Here is a 22059-nt window from a genome sequence, read left to right as displayed (position 1 = left end):
CTGTAGCGTGTGAAGTTCTCCCATGCCACCTGTGGGAATACACAGGAAGTTCCGCTACACTCTAGAAGGCACGATGACAGGTGATGCCTGCTAGTGTTATGGGCCACAAATGCCTGGTAGCAAAGGAAAAGCCGGGCCCAGCCTAGAGCTGGAATGTCGTCAACAGCCCTCGGGGCAGCAGGTCAAGCAAGGCCATCCACCTGCCTGTAATGACCGCCTAGAAACCGAAGCGGCTGGTTTAGGAGCGGTTCCTTCCGTCAGCACACTGACCGGGTGCAGGCAGGTTCAGGGATGACGCAGGACTTTGGGTAGCACACAGGGCGAGCTTTCCCAGGAACCCGGCTTGCAACAACCCATTAACCATTGCCTCAGGTGACCTGGAACCCCGGGGCCTGGGGCAATGTCTCTTCAGCCACCTGGGACAGGTATTAATGAGAGTAAACATCACGCCTGGGCTCCCAGGGCCATAAAGCCAGGTCTCCTTTCAATGTGATCGCTCTCCCTGCAAGGAGAAGACTCACGCTCTCAACTAAATGGCTCTTAGGACTCTCTCCTACCCGTGGAAACAGCACAAATCACACTCACAGATTTCATATCTATATACACACACGCATAGAAGTTGGGCCTTGTGAGTAAAAAAGGACAAGCAAATTCAAACAGTGTGGGGATGATTTTTATTTTTCACCTATTAGACTGGAAATACCCTTTGAGGCTGGGGATCGAGAGGCCTCTGAATGCATCTTTAGAGGAAGCACAGGTGTCCCCACTTCCTTTTGCGTTACATCACTTTGCTTTTAAGAAAGACCTACGTTAGTACCTATTTTCAAAAGAAACCTGAAGAGGATTTTCACCTTTATGAGAAAAGGTGAAAAGAACACGTATGTGGAAAGCATCAGTTCTGCAGCGAGCCGTCCCGGGGGCAGCAGCACCCACCCCCCCCCAGCTCCTTCCCGGGAGCCTCTCTCGGCATGTTGGCGTCCAGCCGTCGAGCTCTGAGCTGTGTCTGGGAGCGTCTGGGCTTCATCTCCATTGATTTTGTGCATCTGTTAGCAAGTTGTGTCCTAAGTACCCGAAAAGCCTAAGAGAGGTGATTTTCTAGACCTGGGAACACTCAAAAAGGTTTCCATGTAAATTAGTGGTGATTGTTTCCTTGCTCTACACCATTTTGGCTCTCGAAAGTTTTCATCATATAGCTATGTATCAGGCATGCCCCAAGTGTGTGCTGGGGGGGGCCGGGGGTTCAGCCCTACACGGGGCATTACTAATACTCATGAGACCCTCTCAACACACGTTTGCATTCTCCCTCTTCATACCCTTCCCAGGGGCATTAAGGCCAAAATGCAGGAGAGAAGCTTCCAGAAGCATGGAGTGCCACTAGCAGCTGTCCATTTCCAAGACCTGCCATAAGCTGGCCCTGGGTACCCTTGAGCCCAGACCACTTGGAAAGCAGAAAAATGACTCCACCCAGGATAGAGGGGTCCCAGCCAACACCTCCTTCCATCTGTCACCCAGGCTGTCCTCAGGCCGGGGACGGGGTTTGCATCCCCCACAGTGCTTGCGGCTCACCCCGCCCTGCCCTGTTCTGTCTGTTGGAGGTTTGGACGCAGTTCACGGCGCCAGCTCACTCTGCCTTTCTTATTAGAAACGCAACAGAATGACTGATGGTTAAATCAGAGGTCAGTTACTTCTGAGTTCATATTTAACCATCAGTTTACTTATCAAGATCCATCCCCAAAGGTCCCTATTCTTAGAAAAGCCCAAGGACAGATTGCTGCTCACTCGCCTGAACACCTGCAAACGTTAGGGAATTAAATGGAGCTCATTTTATTTTATTTTTATTTTTATTTTTTTTAAGATTTTATTTATTTATTTGACAGAGAGAGACACAGCGAGAGAGGGAACACAAGCAGGGGGAGGGGGAGAGGGAGAAGCAGGCTCCCCACTGAGCAGGGAGCCCGATGCGGGGCTCGATCCCAGGACCCTGGGATCACAACCTGAGCCGAAGGCAGACACTTAACAACTGAGCCACCCAGGTGCCCCTGGAGCTTATTTTATTTCTCTACCTCAGCGGCATTATCCGACATGTGGTACGTAATATTCCTACAAAGACAGGGTGGTCTTGACTTTTATCCATTTGACTGGTTTTCATTCGAGAACTTTATGTATATATGTAAATCAGCTACGTAACTAAGAAGACCGTCTGAGTTTGGGGGTTCCCCAGTTCCACTGTGGGGCTGGCCAAGGGGAAGGACAGTGGCGGGGAGCCCCCGGCCCCAGACACTTGTGTCCTACCCTTGTGCCCAGGTGCCTTCTATGAAGCCCATCAGGTGTGCACATGCGGGGTCCGAAAGCAGAGCCACATGGCACCAACCTCGCCTGTTGGTAACACGGCCTATTTCAGGTACCTTGCTAGCGGCACACAACCCTGAATACCCAGACGCTTGACATTTATCGTTAGTTCCAGACAAATATCGTATGGTGCTACTGATAGGAGGCGCCTAGAAGAGTCCAATTCATGGGCTAGAAGGGTGGCTCCCAGGCTGGGGGCAGAGGGGGTCAGTGTTTCTGCTTGGGGAGATGAGGAAGTTCTGGGGATGGACAGTGCTGACAGCTGCAGGACAGTATGAGCATCCTTAACACCATGGACTGCAACGCAAAGATGCAAGAGTGGTGAATTTTATGGACTGTATATTTTCCTGTAATACAAAAGTGAGCCGGGTTTACCGAGCTGCCATGTAACTCGGCAATCCCAAAACCAGGTATCTCCCCAGAAGAACTCAACGCAGATGCTCCAACAGAAGCACGTGCACAGACGTTCACAGCAACACGACTCACAACCACCCGAAAGCGCCAACAGCCCGACTGTCCATCCACTGACGGATGGATACACAGACTGCGGAACAGACACGCCGAGTATCATTCAGCCTTAAAAAGGACACACTGAAGCAGCTACAACACAGACGAGCCCTGAGAGTCTTGCACTGAGTGAAAGAAGCCGACATAAAGAGCCACACGCGGCGTGACTCCGTGCACATGGCCCGACCAGAGCCGGTGAACTCAGACCCAGAAAGGACATCAGTGTGGCCGGGGCCAGGGGGACGGGGAGTACCTGCCTAATGAACGCAGGGTTTCTTCTGGGGGTGGTGAAAATATTTGGAACTATATCGTGGTGATGGTCGTACAATATTGTAAATGTACTAAACTGTACACCTCAAAATGGTAAATCATAAATTTTGTGTTATGTGAACTTTACCACAATAAAAAAAGGAATGAGGAAAAAAATAAGTATTTTCCATAAAAGAGAAGGAAAAAAACTGAACAGATGTTTCGTATGGGGAAACGTCCTTCTCCCCACTGGCATGCTGTGGCCTGCTCTGCTCTCGGACGCACTCACGGAGCCCGGACAGAAGCACTGGGGCAGTTCATGGGAATGAAGCACAGAAAGGCAGAGCCTCGGTCCCCGTTACGCGCTCCATCCTGCCTGACCAGCATCAGGAGAGCATCCTGAATTGGCAAGGAAGTGAGGCGCCATTTCAACCATTTAGAAAAACCCGTGGTTCACGTAGATACCTACTTGATTACGAACAGAATGAACAGCCAAATGACAGCATCGGATGGACACTGAAATAGTGCCCTTAACTTATAGAGAATACTCATATACCAAAAAGAAAGAGCACGACAATAGAAAAACAGCAAAGAAAATGATAATTAGTAGCAAAAAATGAAAAAAGTCAATAAACATATAGAAATATGGCTGCCCACAATCGAGGAAACACACACAGGATGTGAGACAGGTTGGAAACTGAACGTGGAGAAGTGCCAGCAACGCGTGAGACCGCAGGGGTGAGTCATGGCCCCGCGCCCCCGGGAGGTGCAGTCCCTGCGCGGCTGCACCCTCCCCACTGGTGGGAGAGGGAGGACTGGCGGGGGCCTGGGGGGGGGTGCCGCCTGTCCTGGTTCCTACAGCTTTCCTATCTTGCCTGTGGAATCAGCAAGTGGTGATGGGGGTGGGCGGGGAGACAGAGCTAGACAGACACATGCTCACTCGGGACTGGTGTGGGTTGTACATGGCACCAGGTAACAAACAGTATGGGTGAGCACTTGCCCTGGGTCGGCAGTTCCACTTCTACTCTGTCTGGACGAGTGCATGATGCACGCATGAGGATGCTAAAAACATGCGAGAAACTGGAAAGGACCTTAATGGTCAAGTACTCAAGTATTTTTGCTTATTTAAATTCATTATGGTTCATTGTGAGACTACAATAAACCATTAAAATCATATTTTTGAAGTATAAGCAACAATAGAGAGAAATGTTAGCAATAAACAGAACACACGTCAGAGTACGATCCCAATCCCATAGAAGTCCACACACACACACACACACACACACACACACACACACACACCAGATGACAGGGACTCACTTCAAACGTCAGAGCTTCCCTAGCTCCCAGCGCTGGAGTAACATTTTCCTCTTTGTAATCTCCAATTATTCAATAATTAACGGTAACAAGGTACACGATCAGAGAGAGATTTTCATGTGCAAACGTCCCTTGTGAAACGGCAGTGCCCGGACGTCACCACAGGCCCTGCTCCCACACACATGACCCAGGGGTCCCAGGGCCCAGGGACATTGGGGCCTCCCGGGGTGCAGAGGGCTTGCCCCTCGACAGGCCGCACAGGAAGGTCTGCGGGGACGACTCTCTAAGGGACCCTTAAAGAGGAGGTCAGCGTCTGGGTGGCTGTCACCTTGGTTCCCCAGTGGCAGCCGCGGCCTTGTGTGTCGGGGGCAACCCCCCCATTAGTGCTCACAACGTCCCGTCGGTGAGGCTGAATGCTAATGAGTTCCCAATACAAAAATATATTTGCAAAAAATGAAAAAAAAATACATTTATAAAATATCACTGCCCGTGGATGGAGGTGAAGGGATGCATGTCCGAACCCAGAACCACGGCCAAGATGGTGACTCTGGCTGGTGCTGGGGGTTTCCAGCATCCCGGCCCACAGCCACGTCCCGCCTCCTCTTCATGGTGCTCCTGACTCAGTGAGTGCTGTCCCGGTGCCCAGTCCCCTCTGAACCTGGTTGGGGGTGCCCCTGGAGAAGACTATTGCACTTTGGGCCCCCGTTTGTTGCAGGCCTCCCAACGTCCATTGCCTTGGGCATATTTCCATATGAATTCTCACCTTGGCCTCGAGACTTGCCTTGGCCAGTGGGCAACAGCATCTATGATTTGAGATTCTGCTTAAAACATACTTGCCCTCCCGTGAGCTTGGAACTCTGAAAGCAGCAGATAACCCACTGGCCCCTAACTGCCTGCCACCCAGCAGACCAGAGAGTGAGGCCATTCCAGGTCACCCAGCCACCAGCTGGCCAAAGCTGACCACGGGAGCATGAGAGCAAGCCCACACCCGCAGAACAGCTCCAAAGACCCTCAGCAGACAAAACGCGGGCTGTACTAAGCGCTGTGTCTGGGCGGTTTGTTACGCAGCAAAAGCTAACTAAGACACTACATAGCAGTCTTCAAGGTCCCTCTGAAATGGCAGCCGTCACCCCTCAAGCAGGAAGGGCCTTGTGCTGGCTTATAGGATGCAACTATTGCCCCTTTTGCATAGCAGGAAGGGTCTTGTGCTGGCTTATGCCCCTTTTGCATAAAATGAATGCCTAAATCAGTGATCCTGACCTAAAGATGTACCACATTCAGATTTCAGATACCTTAAAACATAAAAATCACGTATGGCATCGTTACACTTAAAAATAACATGCGTGCGGCACAAGACCCGCAGGACTGGGAGCCCTGAGCGTGACCACTGGTGTCTGCCCACAGGGATTTGCATCAGGGACACGGGGACCCAGCCGACGGGAAGGGGAGGAAGAGCCAAGAGCTGAACCACAGGCCACGGAGTCACTGTGTGGTATGTGTAAGCAGCACGCACCCATGGACACAAGCATGGAGAGCCTGCCGAGTTCTTCCTTCAGACAGCGGCCCGAGTACCGGGAGGGCCCCAAAGTGGCAGTGTCCGCAGGGGAGCAGAGCCACGTCAGTCCTGCAAGGGGGACATCACCACATGGGATCTCTCCTGGAAGGGCACAGCTGGCCACGCGGGGACGGGGCACAGAACAGACCTCAGGCCTGGGATCCCAGCGGGAGGCAGGGACAGGCAGGCTTGATTAGGTAATGCTACACTATTTTTTGACTTAAAACATTAAAAACATGTATTTCTTTAATAACATTTTTTAAAATTAAAAATAACACAACTAACCCCCAAAACGGCAAATCTGGATAATGGTCTTTTAATCATGTATGCAATTCCGGTTGATGAAATAGTTAACGGTTTTCTGGGCACAAACACTCACCACCCCCAAACTCACACTCTCCTCTGCCTCGGTGATGCCACTCCCTTGGGATCCCTTTGCGCAGAGAACTGACTGTCCAGGACAGAAGTGGACACGGTGCCCGAATCAGCCACGACCAGCAGAGAAACTGCATCACAGACAAGTGCGACCTTGAGCGCTGAAACTTACAAAGGATCTATTTACCCGAAGTCAGCAATTTAAGTTATAGTTTAAAAACTATTCCCTTTTTAATCATAAAATCCTATGCAAATTCACTGATGATTTAATGACAGGAATGAGATTGTATGTTCAAGGAATCTGACAAACACCACCGCCAAATGTCACCCACAATATGAAGGCTTATGAAGAGAGTTTCAATCATCCAAACAGAAGCCAACTGACGTAATAACACAATCACAGAGGTTAGACGGCTTTTACGATCTCCATTTTACATGAAAAAGTAAAACAAATGTGGACGCCTGGGTGGCTCAGGCGGTTAAGCTTCTGCCTTTGGCTCAGGTCACAATCCCGGGGTCCTGCGATCGAGCCTTATTTTGTGCTCCTTGCCCAGGGGGGATTCTGCCTCTCCCTCTGCCCCTCCTGCCGCTTGTTCTCTCCCCCCTCACAAAAATAAGTAAGTAAAATCTTAAAAAAAAATTTTAAAAAATGATTAAAATGCAGAGAACATGTAAACTTGAGATTCTCCCTGTGTTTTTGAAAACCAGGCCTAGAGCCACATCTGTGGGGAGGCCAAATTGGTGTAGGGGCCACATCTGTGGAAGGGGGCAAATCTGGGGGGCCACATGTGTGAGAGCCACGTGAGGGGGCTCCAACACCTCTTCGAGCATCCAGGCCTGTGGGTGAGGGGAGCTCTTGGGGGGACCCCTGGCATGAGGAGCACCCCGACAGCCAGGTGCTCCTGCATGGCCGGGTGGTACCTGCTCTGGAGCTTGCAGGTGCTGAGGTGAGGACTCAGGAAGGAGACTCTTCCATCTCCAGAGCAGTGACATGAAGTCCTGAAGCCCCAGGTGGGGACACAGGGTGTCAGGGAGGCCAGCCCCACTCCAGGCAGAGGCCCCAGGAAGGGGGGCAGCCTGGCCTTGCCCTGAAGCGGCGGCACTGACCCCTCCCAAGGGTCTTCATGGTTCTTGCTTCCGCGTCAACCCGATGATCCCTCTCATACATGGGTGGGCCTTGTCTCAATTTCTCACTTTCTAGTCAAAGCTGCAAATTCAGCTGGCACACACATACATCTTCCTCAAATCCCAGTCGGCACAGAAGGCCACCGCCGCCAGCTGGGGTATGGTCGCCCAGCCGCACACTGTGTGCAGGACAGAACGCAGCTCCCGGGTTCTTCCCCCAGCCAGGCGGGGACTGGGCCCGCAGGGCAGCCAGGGCCAGACGCGAGGCCGTGTGTGGGAGGGGCCTCACAGCGCAGGGGTGGGGGGCACGCCGGGATGAAGGACCTCTGGGGGCACACGGGGCCGTGGCCACGAAAGGGATGGCCCGGGCTGGGCGGGTGGGCAGCATGTGCTAGCCACAGGAGAGCCAGGAGTCTGCTTTTAGGGCTCGCAGACAGGGATGGAGGCCACTACGTAGGCTACAGGGGGCCACCAGGAAGAACTCCAACAACTGTTGACTTCCGGCTGGCAAGTGACCATCTCCCGAGGCCAGGCTCACACAGACTCCTCTCCCGGCCCCAGACACCGGGGGCACACGGCTGCGCCCACCTGTGACACAGGACCCCCGGGCTGCTCGGAATTCTACCGTCAAAACCACACAGCCTGGGCTTCCAGCAGCTCAGGGACCCACCCTGGCCTAGGCTTGTCCTGCGCCGACCTGAGGAGGCCGGCCTGGTCCGGGGGAAAGCAGCAGACGTAGCAAGCGCAAACCCACACCCCAAACACCAAAGCAGCGGTCAGAACTCCCAAGACCCGGGGCCTGCCATGCAGCTGGCCCGCACACGCGGCTCCCATGAGGCCCGAGGACAGAGCTTTGGAGACGTGCCTTTGAAAGCGCTCACACATGGCTCGGGGCCTGAGGAGGGGGCCAGCTCAGGGGCACCCGGGGCCTGTGACGCAGCCCACCGAGCCAGGTGACACTGCTGGGCGGCCTTTCCCAGCGAGTCCGCCGGCAAGCCCACACACAGAACCGACACCACTGGCCCTGGCACACTGACCTTTCCCTCACCTTCTCAACAGTGACTATTAAACAAATACTCTGCGCACTACTGGGCGTATAGAAGGAGGGGAGGCTGAGACCCTGGGATGGAAGGAATCACTGGCTGGAAGCAGAAACAGACAGATGCACCATGCAGATTCTGCATGGCACCAGCTAAAGCCCGAAAAAGCCAAGGCTCAGCTGAACAACGTCCACCCACGGGCCGTACAGATCTCCACTGGAAGGGCGTCCTGGAAGCATCCGGTAGCACCGCGTGTGGGCTCTTAATCCTCCACAGGCATGCTGAACCACAGAAGCCACCGAGCGCATGTGGCCACAGAGGGCGTGAAACTCAGCCGGGCCAGATGGAGACGTGCTCTACGTGGATGGTCTATGATGGTCTCCCAAGACTCAGTGCGGACAACATTTTCAATATTGATTACACATTGAAATACCTCAGAAATGTGAGGTTAAATAAGATATATTGAGATTAATTTTACCTTTTGGTAGCCAGGCTCCCAGTGGTCCGCACTGATCCCTGCCTCTCCTGGTATTGCCCCTCATCTAGGCCCCTCCCAGGATGAGCTACGGCTGGTCTGCGCGACCAGTAGAATAAGGCAGGGCAGCGAATAGATCACTTCCAAGTCCAGGCCACAGGAGACCTTGGGGCTTCCACGTCGGACACTCGGGCTGCTCACCGTGGGGGGCTTTGTTGGGGACGAGGCCTGAGCCTCCTGCCCATGACCACATGGGTGAGCCTGCAAGTGGGTCCCACAGGCCTGACCGTGGCCTCACGAGGGACCCTGAGTCACGGCCACCGGCTAGGAAGACCCTTGTTCAGGCCATAGAAACTATGAGATAATGCATGTGTTTGTTTTGTTTTAAACGGCTAAGTTTGGGGTATTTTGTCACACAGCAACAGATTACTTATACAACCTGGGGTTTTCTGCTCTGTTTTAGGGTGGCTACTGGAGAGTGTAAGATCACCTCTGGACTTTTAATCTGCCTGCCTGTATCTACAGGATGGTGTTGCTCTACACGGTTCTCAACACAGTGGAGCGTATCACCCTCACAGGTGGTCTGTCAACAACAAATACAACTCTGCTACACGTCACCAACACATGGTTCTTTCCAACGCAATTAATTTTAACCCTGGGATCAGACTGCATATTTACAGAGACTACATACCAAAAAAAGATCTGTTTGTTTCTTAATAAATTTAAATGCAAAGAAAATATTAATATCTTTTTCCAGTTATAAAAGATCAATGGGAGAAACTAAGAAAAGACAAGTCCCAAGAAGAAAATAAAAATGCTTTGTAAATACACCACTCAGGTGATCACTGCTAATATTCTGGTGCTCCTTCTCGCTGGTAATTTGTCTATTTGGGGACACAGCTTGTATTTTTGGATGAAAGTAGACGACAAGCACGTCCCCTCTCTTAAGTCCGCTCCTGCGCCGGTGACTTTCCCACGACGCGCCGCCCGTGCCACAATTTACCCGACCAGCGTGCTGCTGCTGGACTTGCGGGCGCCTGGCAGTTTGGCCTCGGCATGGCAAGGAGTCACTGTGTGTCACCGTGTGTCACCGTGTGGGAGCACGCCTCGGCAGCGGCTCTCCCACGCCACAGGGGGCCTGGCGTGTGGGAGGCTCCCGCAGGTGCGCAGGTGCCCCGCAAACCGACTTACTTTTATGTGCTCGTGCAGCTGGGCCTCGTGCTGCCGGGAGAGCTGCTCGTGCTGCCTCTGGAACTCGGCGATGAGGATCTGCCTCTGGAGCTGCTGCTTCTGCTTGAGGGCCAGCAGCTCTTGCTGCAGCTGCTGCTCCCGGAGGGTGGGCTCCGCCACGGGCAGCGCAAACTGGTGGTCCAGGCGGAGGTCCATGGGCGCCGCCGGGGGAGCGACCTGCAGAGGCAGTGCGGAGGCCACATCCACTGCGGGAGAGAGCACAGCACAGAAGCGCTGGTCACTGCAGCGGCACGGCGTCCCCAGGCCCCCGCCCCCACCCTCCCCCACGCCACCGGCCTCTGTCAAGGGGTGCCGTGCGCTCGAGCATGGGGGGCACTCGGGACGCCTCTTCCCCGTCTTGCTTGACGGGCTCAAAACGCAGGACCCGGGGGGCCTCGGAGGCCTTCCATTCCTCAAGTGCAGAGATGGCAAAACCGAGGGGCAGGTCCGGCCAGGATACACGCTCACACAGACACACGGCCCACCCCGCCCTCCGCCACGAGAGGCCCCTACTCGGGCCCCACGGCCATCCTGACGTCATTTCTGAAAGTCAACAGAGAGAGAACGAAAGAAAATGGCTCTAAGGAGAGCCGAACGCCAGTGAGGGGAGGGGCAGCCTGGCCTGTGCTTTTCTCCGTCTTTCTCACGAAGCTACTGAGGACTGTGTGCAGGAACCACAGGACAGCGTGCGCCCCTGAAGTGGTCCAGATAGAGGCTCGGCGGCCAGCACGTTTCCATGGAGAACGTGTTTACCAACCGCTCCCCCGGCTCGCCTGCACAAGCACGCTCATCAGGCTATGTGCTTCTCTACAAGGACCAGAGAAATGGATTTTCTTCCCGGGACTACTGCACTGCTGAAAAAAAGCTCAAGTGATTTTGATTAGAAACAGAAGCTAAATCAATCTTAATGCTTACAAATCAATAGCCAATTACAGCGAGGAAAAGCACGCAGAAAGTTTGAAATTACGGCCATCATGGAAGAGGCTGCGGAGGATGCTCCTTCCACGCAGCTTCACGTCTGAGCGCACAGGCATGCAGGAAGGCCCTGCCCAGAGACGCCGGATGGCACTCCTCAGACGCGCTGACGAACGGCCCCTCGGGCTCTGCTCACGAAATCCCCTCAGGAGCTGCAGTGGCGGCCCAGCCGCCTGAGCTCACAGCACACTGCCGCACACAGGCCCACGAGCTCCCGGCCCTTCCAGAAAGCTCCCCCACAGTCTGCTCTGCGCCCAGTTCCTCAAGTGGCACAGAGCAGACTCAGGGTCTGGGGCAGGAGACTGAGACCTCACCCTCCACAGAGCCCAGCACTCAGGTGGGAGACCAAACCCAACAGGCACGGGCCACCAAGGACCAGTTCCGTGCCATTAGGGCCCCTCCGCCCGCACCCTCTGAAGGTCAGGCCGCATTATGCAGCTGACCTTGTTCCAGCGTCTCCCGACCAGATGTCCCGACCACAGGGCCCTCCGGTTCCAGCCATCACCTGCTTCCTCGGGAAGTCCGTGCTCCGCAGCCTTACAGCCCAGACTTTCTGGTAAAATGGCCCATACATGGAACGCCCCTCAGCACACAGCATTTCTGTGGTCACGGCCCAGGTAGCAGGTGCCACGCTGGCCGTTCTGATGAGGCAGGGCTTGGGAGCCCTGGGCCCTAGTCACCCGGCCTCTCTGAGTCCCAGTGTCCTGGATGGGGGTGGGCCCTCACGCTCCTTGGCAAAATCACTGTCTCTCCCACCCCCAGGACCCAAAGCCACTCTGGCTGCTGCCCTGGCCTGGAGCTCCCCGAGGCTGGCAGGGCCAGGCTGACAGAGGCCCCACGGCCTGGACCAGCTTCCCAGGGGGCCGGGTTGGGGCTCACCCTGGACCACAGGGCACAGAGGGAAGAGACAGAGCTGCCCAGAGGGTGGTCAGAAAATACACTGGATCCGACCATCCTAAGAAAGTATCTGATTCTCCTGTCCTCTGAGCCCTAACACGGCCAGGATAGATACCAGCGGGCTGCCTGTCTTCCGTTTCTTCTCCCAATTAGTGAAACGCAACCCTCAAACGTTTACATGTATTTCTAACGGAGTCTCAGGCTTGGGAGATCAAGAGGGTTTTATTTGCTATTCACGCGAGATAAATCTACACAAACTGTCTTCATGAACAGGACCAGGGTGCAGCGGCAGCCCACCCACCCACCACACATGAGCTGGTAAAGACTGGATTTTGTCAATTTCCTTTATTTTCTTGATCATTTTTAGTATGAAATATAGAAAAACAGGAAAACCATATAAATAGCTCCAGTTTTATAAAACCTCCATACTTCCCCCCCTTGCTTCAGACTTTCTTTTAAGTAATAAACAGGAGAGCAGGGAGGGCAGCTCAGTGAGCAAACGTAGAGTAAAGGAAACAGGACTCGGCTTCTTACAGGAATTTGGCCCACGTTCTTCTTTCCCAAAGGGGGGTATTATTCCTCATCCACACGTGTGATGGGGCTGGACGCCTCCTAAAACATCAGGACTGGGGCCGGCTAGTGGGCTTCGCCCTTGCGCATCCACGGTGGTCAGGAGGCTGGCCTCGCAGACACAGGGGAGCCAGAGGGCATGCCGCCCCCCACCCAGTCAGCCTCTGCTTTCTGAGGACAAGCCTGACTCGGTGTTTCTGGGTTACACACTCCCCAGGGGCGCTGAGCCACACGGCCTGCGACCGCTGGAGGGAGAACACGAGCCTCCGCCTGTGCAGGTAAACACAGCCCCTCATCTCTCCCACTCTTCTGGCCTGGTTGAGCTGCCATGTTTCAGCTTAAGGAAGGAACCACAGAGAGTTCACGAAATAAGCCCGCTGCCCTGCACTTGGTAAGCTGCATTGCTTCATCGGCCCCTGTGGCAGGGCAGGTCAGGTGGGACCCCCGCTGCAAGATGGGCCGAGGTGACAGAAGATCTTCCCTCTAACAAGGCCGTCCCTGACATGCTGGGCAGAAGCCCCATCTGCTGCTCACTCTGGCTTCTCCTCTCCTCATTCTAATTGTTCATAGACAGGGTCTGGGGACCATCTGATGCTCAACATAAAACACTTTTTAAGGGGGCCTTTTTATTAACTTCAAAAATATGACAGGCCGAACTTCTGCTGAGGAGGCGTGTGGGGCCTCCTGCTCCGTGCCGGACGCGGGGCCGCAGTGAGAAAGCAGAGCAGGGAGGGCGGTGGGCCGACAGCACGGCTGGGGGACGGTCCACACAGGGGCTGTGTCTCCATGAGCCTCACGGCAGGGCGTGAGCAAGGGCCCAGGGGTCAGGGCATACATGGAGGGTCGTGGGGACATAGGGTGAGCGGGTCCGAGGGCAGGGCAGGGCTGGGCGGGGGGGCCGTGCTGGGACAGGCCGGGCCGCAGACGCAGAGGGGTCGGCCGCGGGCCACAGGGAAGCGCCGGGGGCAGGGGAGGGCATGGCAGGCAGAAGCAGCGCTCAGGGGGCAGGACAGGCCGTTACCATGGTCCCTTCTCAGTGACGGGGCGTCGCGGGCTGTGCATACCCAAAACATGCAAGCTGAGCTTCACTCTGTTTCCTCAAACTTTTCCCAGATTCTTCGGAGTCTGGAATCACGGGGAATATTCCGGGGAAACACTCCGTGGCAGCCCCTGCTAGTCCTTCGGCATGGTGGAAGTTAGAGGATGCTGGGGCGGCGAGGGGCCAGCAGACAACGGGGAGGGGCGTTGGTGGGTGCAGAGGGTGAAGAGCCGGGGCGCGTGCTCATGCCAGCAGCTGTATTCCCCAGTTCTCAGAAAGGGAGGGTGTATGCTTCAGTTTACCATTCTGAGGTCTCACCTAAAACTTCACTCTTCTGCCAAAGACAGTGACAAGCAGAGCAGACAGAATGGACAGCCAGTCATGACCCACGTCGGCTAAACCGCAGCCGGCTCCTGCCATTTCCTCCCGTTGGGAAACAACACTGCATCTACAGGTAGACACCAAAGCAGACCCCGGACCTGCCGCAGGACAAGGAGACCCTCCCGAGGCCTCCTGAGAAATGCCGCCTCCTGGCTCCTGGAGCCCCGCAGTCAGGCGGCCAGGGGGTGGGGGAGGCGGCCGGAGGAGAGCACGCCAGCCGGGGGGATCACGGCCACAATCCCCATTCATCCCCGTCGCTGGCGGGTGCGTCAAACAGGACTCGTACTATTTCGGTATCAAAAACTATTTGAAATGCCATGAATTCTCAACAGAAGCTGCTAGTGCTTCTGACCCAAAGCGCCCTGAAGAAAACAATACAACCTTCTCTACTTAAAGAATGCAGCATCAAAACAAAAAAGCCTGTATTCTCATGAATATTTTATGTGGACTAGAAAATTGCTTTTATAGGTTGTGCCTTGAGAAACATATTAATACAATCAGACTCATGACGTTAGTAAAAGCACAAAGACTATATTCAGCGGTTCAATACCAAACGGCAAGCCTGTGCTGTGAATTACAAGTTCTCAATCAGAAACAGAAAAAAATCTGTTAGTCTGTTTTTAAATAAATGACCATAAAAAAGGACACTGTAATTTTCCATTACGTGGGTTAGATCCTCTTTCCTTAGCGCCACTTCATGCCACCATATAGATGCGAAATAAATACAAGCACCATTCTCTAGGAAACGCGGACAAAGTTTAGGGTCTGTTCAAGTAAAGAATGATTCATTCACATCTAGGGGAAAAGAATAGCTATTTCAACCATGTAACTATGATCTCCTCTTACACCGACATTCTGTCCACATGTGACGGGGGAGGGGGATGGAGATGGCATGGGGGGGCAGAAGGAGGGGGCGTTTTGGGGACGTGTAACTTATTTCAAGTGTTTTCAGTGTTTTACATGGCCCACATCACACATGCTGAAGAACACGGATGCCAGGGGAGAGCGAGAGTGATGAGCTGAAGACAGCCATGTCCACCACCTCAGGAAGAATCAATCACCCCCATAATTTCTGCTATGATATTTTCAACGGACGACACACAGGGCCACATTCAGAGAACAATGACCCCTGAATATCCTATCTTACAAGCCATCCTGCTCTGACCTCGCGGACAAGTCAGCTTTTCTGGTCTCTGAGGACGGCAAAGATAGCCATGCACTCTGTTTGCTTTGCTTTTATCTTCCCAGCCGCCGGGATACCCCCCAAGTAGGAGCAGAGGCATGGACCTTCGCCGGAAGTGGCCAGCAGAGTGGGGCTCTCAGGGCTGAGCCTCACTGGAGGGTGCGTGTAACTGGCATTCACTGGGACTCACCCCCGTGAGATTTCCTGCATTGGCTGGCCATATTTCCCCAGGGGGGAGCCTTCCCATCTCGGCGTGGAGGGTGAAAGCAGGCCTTCAGGGTACGGAGTGAGGGTCTCTGCACTTAGCACTCATCATGAACACAGGAAGGAGCAATGCCCCTGCTCTTGTTAGAGTGTCCATGTCCTCAACTCACTTGTGTCCCCAGGCCAGGGCCTCCAGCTGGCCACCCCCTGGTGGGGGGCTTGCCCCCTGAGCACCGCGGGGAGAACGTCCAGGAGTCTCGCATGTCTGCCTCGACCTCCCTCTCAGCCCCGCCCCAGAGGGAGAGGTGCTGCTCTGGAGGTGGGTGCACGGTGCACCCTGGGGAGGGCGGCTGGCTTTCCCGGGTCTGCCAAAGCGGCCGTGATGGATGCACCTGCTTTCTGACTCCCATCACAGGCCACTACTGCTCTCCCTCTTCTCTTCTGTTCACCCAGGCTTGGGGCCTATGGCCTTTCTCTGGAACACACTGGGGCAGACCAGCCATCACGGTGTTTTTCTCTATAACACTTCAGAAAATATCTCTGGGGGCGCCTGGGTGGCTCAGATGGTTAAGCATCTGCCTTCGGCTTGGGTCATGATCCCAGGGTCCTGGGATCGAGCCCCATGTCCTGCTCCTGGCTCAGCAGGGAGCCTGCTTCTTCCTCTGCCTCTCCCCCTGCTTGTGCTCTCTCTCTCTCTCTCTCTGTATCCCTGTGTCTCAAATGAATAAATAAAATCTTAAAAAAAAAAAAAAAAGAAAATATCTCTGAACGAACTCTATTAAAAAACACAATCAAATATCATTCATATACTCACGTAAATTAACAACTATTCCATGATATTATCAAATAGCCACAAAACGTTTCCATGTTTTAGAGAATTTCATGCATGTTTTTTAAACTTTATTCAAATCAAGACCCAAATAAGGTCCATACATTGTGTTGGCTAACGCATGCCTTAAATTCCTTTTACTCCAAAGGTTCCCCCTTCTTCTCCCTCCGGCACCCTCTCCAACTTACGGGCTGCAAACACTCTCATCTGCCCCGTGGAGTCTGCTCTGGACTTGGTGGGCCCACCTGGGCTGCAGGTTACCATGGCTCCCTGGCCTGCACACCCCGTGATCTGGAAGCGGGGTCTGGAGGCGTGGGCAGACGCAGTCTGATCTCCCGGCACGACCGCCTCTGCGCAGAGGTTCCCCGGTTGCTCAAGGAGCTGCCCATGGCTCTTCTGCACCGACCACTGCTGAGGCCAGCTCATTGGGGTGCGTGCCTGCCCAGCGCAACCCTGGCCTCTTGATTTGCTGCTGATTTCTGTAATGAGGAAGGACCCCAAACCAATCATCTTCTCACCCTGACAGTTTTTAAAAGTAAGGCAGGGCAAGTGCCTGATTCTCTTCCTTTATCAGCCAATTTTTAAAAATAATGAGTGGATCCCCAGCATCCTCCATGTGTTAGCGATGAGGATGGGTTCTGTTCTTCAAGATCAAATAAACAGAGCCCATTGCAGTTCAGCTCAAACTGCGCTCTAAGGGTAGACCCCTCCTTGACCAGCGAGGGCCCTGCAGTGTGGCCCACGGGCTGCTCCGAAGCCCGCCACAGCCCTCGTTCTGCAGTGACGAGGTGGGACGGGAAATCCTCACACATTTCTTGATCCCTCTGTGGAATCAGATGTTTCTCCGAGGAGAAGTGGGTCCCTTTAGTAGGAAGCAGTGTTTAGAGACCACAACATGTGTGTTGTCTGTGTCCTGTCCAGGCGAGCTCTGCTTGGGGCCGATATGTGCCTTCCCTGGGGTTCTTGTGAATTTCAGGAGGGAGCAAAATTAGATACATGTGTTCAACCTGCCATCTTGCTGTGCAACTTCAGAATGCATAACCTATTAAAAATATCATTCAAAAGGACCAAATACACATAATCAAGTTCCATTCAAAATACTAATTTATATGGATTATCACTTTCCCCCAAAGTGTTCTTTTTTTTTTTAAACATATTATTTTTTTTTAAGATTTTATTATTCATTTGAGACACAGAGATAGAGAGAGAGCATGAGCAGGGAGAGAAGCAGAGGGAGAGGGAGAAGCAGGCTCCCCACTGAGCCAGGAGCCTGATGTGGGGCTCGATCCCAGGACCCTGGGATCATGACCCGAGCTGAAAGCAGACGCTTAACCATCTGAGCCACCCAGGCGCCCTTCCCCAAAATGTTCTTAACTGGATTACAACTATTCTATTTAACACTGTATTGTGGGGTTGTGTGTAAAGGGGAGAGATGAGGTGTAGAAGTCAAGATCTTAAATGTGAAGATTTAAAAACATTCTGTAGGGAATGCATATAGCATAAGCTCCTACCTTAGCTTCATATGTAACTGAACATATAGGTTATTTCTCTGTGCCTCATTTAGATGTATATATGCAATGCCAAAGAAATAAACTTATGTTAACAATATACTGTAAGTTAAATAATGCTTGAAAAATAAAAATAAAATGATTATGGCCCGAGAAGAGGCAGTTTTGTTTTATATTGTTTTGTTTTCAACTGACATCAAAATAAATATAATATATGGAGGTATTTATGGATTTTTACAGATGTATATCTATGGGAAGGTTTTCTACTCTGGTGGGGGGCAGGGAGAGATAGGCATCCTATGCAGATCATATTAAAGGTAACCCTTTGAATTGTATTTTTGTGCCTGTGATTTCCTTGCAGGGTTCTAGAAATCAAGCTGGGAGCAGCATACACTGCTGGGGGCCTGGCTTACCCCCTGCTTCTGCCTTCCAGCCAAGAGGGGAGTTTACTCTTCCAAGTCAATGAGAAATCAGTATCTGCCCCCACTGGAGGCGGGATAGGACGTCCTGGCGGGCAAGCCTCCCGCTTCCACCCTCACCACCAGGGGATCGCAGGTCCTGTGGGCTGACCCTGCCCGGAGGCTGGGCATGCTAAGTCATGTAATGTGTGAAGTAAGCAACTCCCTGGGTACTGTCTCCATCGGGCAGTTGGGGAACCTGAAGTACAGACAGCCTAGGCAGATACGGCAAACACAGAACCGGAGCCGGGCATCGAAACCGCGGGGTGGAGCGGGGCCGACGGCTGCAGGCCACCCTGGGTGGCTCCCAGGCTGGGGGGTGGCCACAGCTCTGGGACTCAGTGCCCAGCTGATCGGCACCCTGAAGCCCGAGAACCCTGCTCTGGAGCTTTGTGTGAACGCCCACAAAAGCGCCTCCCGGCGCCGGGGAGGTGCCCGAGCCCCGCCTTGCCCTGTGGCTCCAGCTTGGGTCTTAGTCACGACCATGGCCGGTCTTCCCGGTAATTCCTGGCTCGCTCAGGCGCTCTGCCGTTCAGGGCTCTCCATGAACAAACTCCTGTTCCTGAAAAGCTCCTGGTGCCGCGTCTGCCATGGGGTCAGCCCCACGAGGCTCTGCTCAAGGCTGAGACAAGGGCCCCCAAAGCACAGCCTCCCGAGCAGCACCAGGAAGACAGGTTTAAAAGCACAGCAGAGCCACACGCCCCTGCTGAGCACAGAGATGAAAGAAAATCTCTGATACACTATCTTCAGCGCAAAAGACAAAAAGCTACAGTTAACACCAGGGGTGTGTTTCACCCCACTGTCTCTTTATTCCCCTAATTTGGCTTTCTCCCTTCTCACTGCCTCCCCAGACTAGATGTTTCCACAGTCTTTCCCTGGCAGAAGGTACGGGATCCACCAGTGCACCAATACGGCATGGACTCTGGGCCACAGCCTCTGCCACCCTGGAGGGGGTGTCCCCACCACTGGCCAGGGGCTCCCCATGGCCTGGCTCCCTCTGGCAAGGCCCCTCCTGGCTTCTCTGTTGTCTGCTGGCACCAGAGAGAACATTCTGGCAGGACAGGCAAGCCTGTGGAGTTGCGGGAAGGGTTTGCAAACGCACACCCTTCCTAGCTGCATCCCAGCAAACCACTGTGGGAGACATCAGGGCGGGAGATGAGGCTATTTCTGAGAACCAGCTCTGTGGTCTGCAGTCCCAAGAACAGGGCAGCACTTCCAAGTAAAGCTCAGAGGGAGCTCTACGCCAGGGCCGCTGGGATGTCAGCTCGCAGGACGCCCAGTAGGGAGACCTGGGCTCTCCAAGTGTCCACGGGTGGGTCAGAGCTAGCCTATGCAGACGGGGGCCGTGGTGATGGCACGGACTCTGGGGCTGGGTGGCCTGGGAGGAGCCCCCGGCTAGCAACAGGACATCTGCTCCTTGCTGGGCAACATGGGCCAATGTGAGAAGCACGGGCACATGGCTGGTGCTGTTCGTGCCAGGGCAGGACGCCCCCCAAACCGGCCCCCCATCGTGGGGGCCATGCCGCTGAGGCTGGCAGCCAAAGTGAGGAATGGGCGTCTGGGAGAGGTGTGCAGGGCCGGGCCCAACCTGCCTCACGTGCTCCTGAACCTGCTCCCCAAAACGTGGGCCCAGAAGGTGCCTTTTCAGCACAAGATGGAATGGGGCAGTCAGCAGGCAGGAGCGAGTCCCAGAAGGGGGCCAGCTCAGCACCAGGTGTCTGCATGCCTGACCCGCACACCGAAGGCAGAGTCTGTGGGGGAGTGCAAGGAGCAGGGTGCCCGCGGCCCTGACTCCAGTAATCCAGACGCAGGCCTGTCCTCAACTGCTCACTGGCGCCAGCCACTCTCTGAACCTCGCTGGCAAGCACTGTCCTGGCGTGTCCAGCGGCTGGCTAAGGGGCACAGGGACTCCCTAAGGGGGACAACTCTCTTCATGCACGCGGGGACCTCCGTTTTTATAATCAAGTTATTTGTAGCAAAATCAACTGTAAAGGATAAAAACTTAGTGACCATGCACAGATTTTGGAAAATTCCATTCTGTACTTTAACCAGCAGTGAAGAAGTGTGGTTGGAAAGGTCACCATGATGGATTTCGCTTTCAGGACCCCAAAAAAGGGACTATGGCAGCGTCTTCTCTTCTCCTAGATTTATGAATTAGTATCAGTTGTTCATTTTTCAGGCTGGAAACCCTGTTAGTGAAACAGACGTGGGGTTTTAGAAACAAATAGATGGGGGTTGGCCATCCCAGGACCATCTTCATTAGAAGTGGTGTGGTCACAGCGTGGGGGAGAGAGGCAGAGATGCACGCAGGGACACAGACAGCCGCCCGTCCTCACGCTATCGACCACCTGCCACACGCCAGCGTGACCCGAAACCACGTGTCACCTCACGGCCCGGGAGTGCAAGCACATCCTGAGTGGAACGGCCCACCTGCTGGTCCAGGCCGCCTCCCGCAGCAGGCCCTGCCCTTGCCTGGGCCCTCCTGCTCTGCACAGGTGTTCACAGCGGCACAGGTGACGGGTCCCGGTACTCACGGGCCCGGAACTCGGGTGATAGGAACAGGGGCCAGAAGCACTGGAGCTTGATGGGGCCCCAGACAGAGGAGAGCGCACAGACTTTCTAAGGCAGAGGGAGAAAGGAAGTGAGCCTCCCGCACACCCTCAGAGCCGGGTGGTGATCCCGCAGCAGCGGCCCCGGGTTAGACCAGGCCTCTCTCCCTCCAGCCCACTCTCTCTCCTCCCCTGGGAAAGAATGATAAGGCTCCCGTGGCGCAGGGGGGCGGAGGGAAGAGAATGAAGACAATGGAGCAGAATTCAGGCTCTCTTAACATCTCCACACAAACCCGAAGTCCGTGATGTTGCTGCTCCGTTCCTCACCCCCACCACCGGCCCCGCTGACGGCGCAGACTGCCCACTGCAGGCCCCTCTCCCGCTCACGGGTCACCGACGGCATGGGGTCAGTGGTCCTGCTGCCTGGCATTCCCACCTCCCGGCCAGGCCGGGGCCCAGCCTGCTTCCGTCTCGGATGTCCTGTTGCAGGGTGGGCTCCTAACCGCGAGCCTCCACTTAGGTCAGAACTCTGCAGAGGCAGTACTGGAACACGGCTGGCTGAGAATGTTCCAGAACTTGTGGCAGACATGAATCCGCAGACGCAGAAACACAACCAAAGCAGGAGAAAACAAAAAATAAATTAAGGTAATTTCAAGGGGGAACTGCAGATACCAAAGAAAAAGCCCCAAGACCGTGAAAGGGGGTGAGGTGACGGCCAGGAGACAGCGACCCACCCGAGCGTGGAGAGAAACAACGCCCAGCTAGAATGATGTGCTTCGGGAACCGTCCAGAGCAAGCACGGAATGCTACAGATGTACGTCTGGTTAGAAACAAAGACAGCTGGAGAACTCGCCGAGATGCCTCCGGTTACGGGACAAGGTGAGCAGAGAAACAGACACGAAGATGATGATAAAGACGGACCCAAGCAATCACGGCCCGAGCCGGACAGCAACAAGCACGGCACCTACCTGTGGCACTGGACTCAACGACAGTGAAAGTACTGGGCCAGTGGCTGAGACGGAGGGGTGGCAAGAGTTAATTAGTGTTCTAGACGCTTCCACAGCTGAGCAGGTTGGGGCAGAAAACATTGACTTTAGACACCGTATGTTCATACAGTCATGCTTCACCCTGAACTGCTAGAAACAGTGCAGAACTGCCGAAGCAGTGGGGGTGCACAGTCAATCAGGGAGAACTTTAAGGAGAAAAAAGAAATGTGGCTGCTAACCACACACACGCACACACAC

At 54.2% G+C, this 22059-nt stretch overlaps 1 protein-coding gene across 8 annotated transcripts in view; it reads right to left on the bottom strand.

The window, feature by feature from the left end:
* HDAC4 (histone deacetylase 4) overlaps window positions 1–22059 on the bottom strand; it is a 297060-nt gene that overhangs the window by 105281 nt on the left and 169720 nt on the right. For all 8 annotated transcript variants that reach the window (XM_032390141.1, XM_032390404.1, XM_032390320.1 and 5 more), the window contains one exon: window positions 10184–10428. In XM_032390141.1, the coding sequence (XP_032246032.1) occupies window positions 10184–10428 (245 nt within the window). The remainder of the gene's footprint in view (window positions 1–10183; window positions 10429–22059) is intronic.

This window comes from Phoca vitulina, unplaced genomic scaffold (genome assembly GCF_004348235.1).
Source record: "Phoca vitulina isolate PV1807 unplaced genomic scaffold, GSC_HSeal_1.0 scaffold1, whole genome shotgun sequence".
Classification (NCBI taxonomy): domain Eukaryota; kingdom Metazoa; phylum Chordata; class Mammalia; order Carnivora; family Phocidae; genus Phoca; species Phoca vitulina.
The sequence above is the reverse complement of the archived record's forward strand: the minus strand, read 5'-3'. Positions and strand labels throughout refer to the sequence as shown.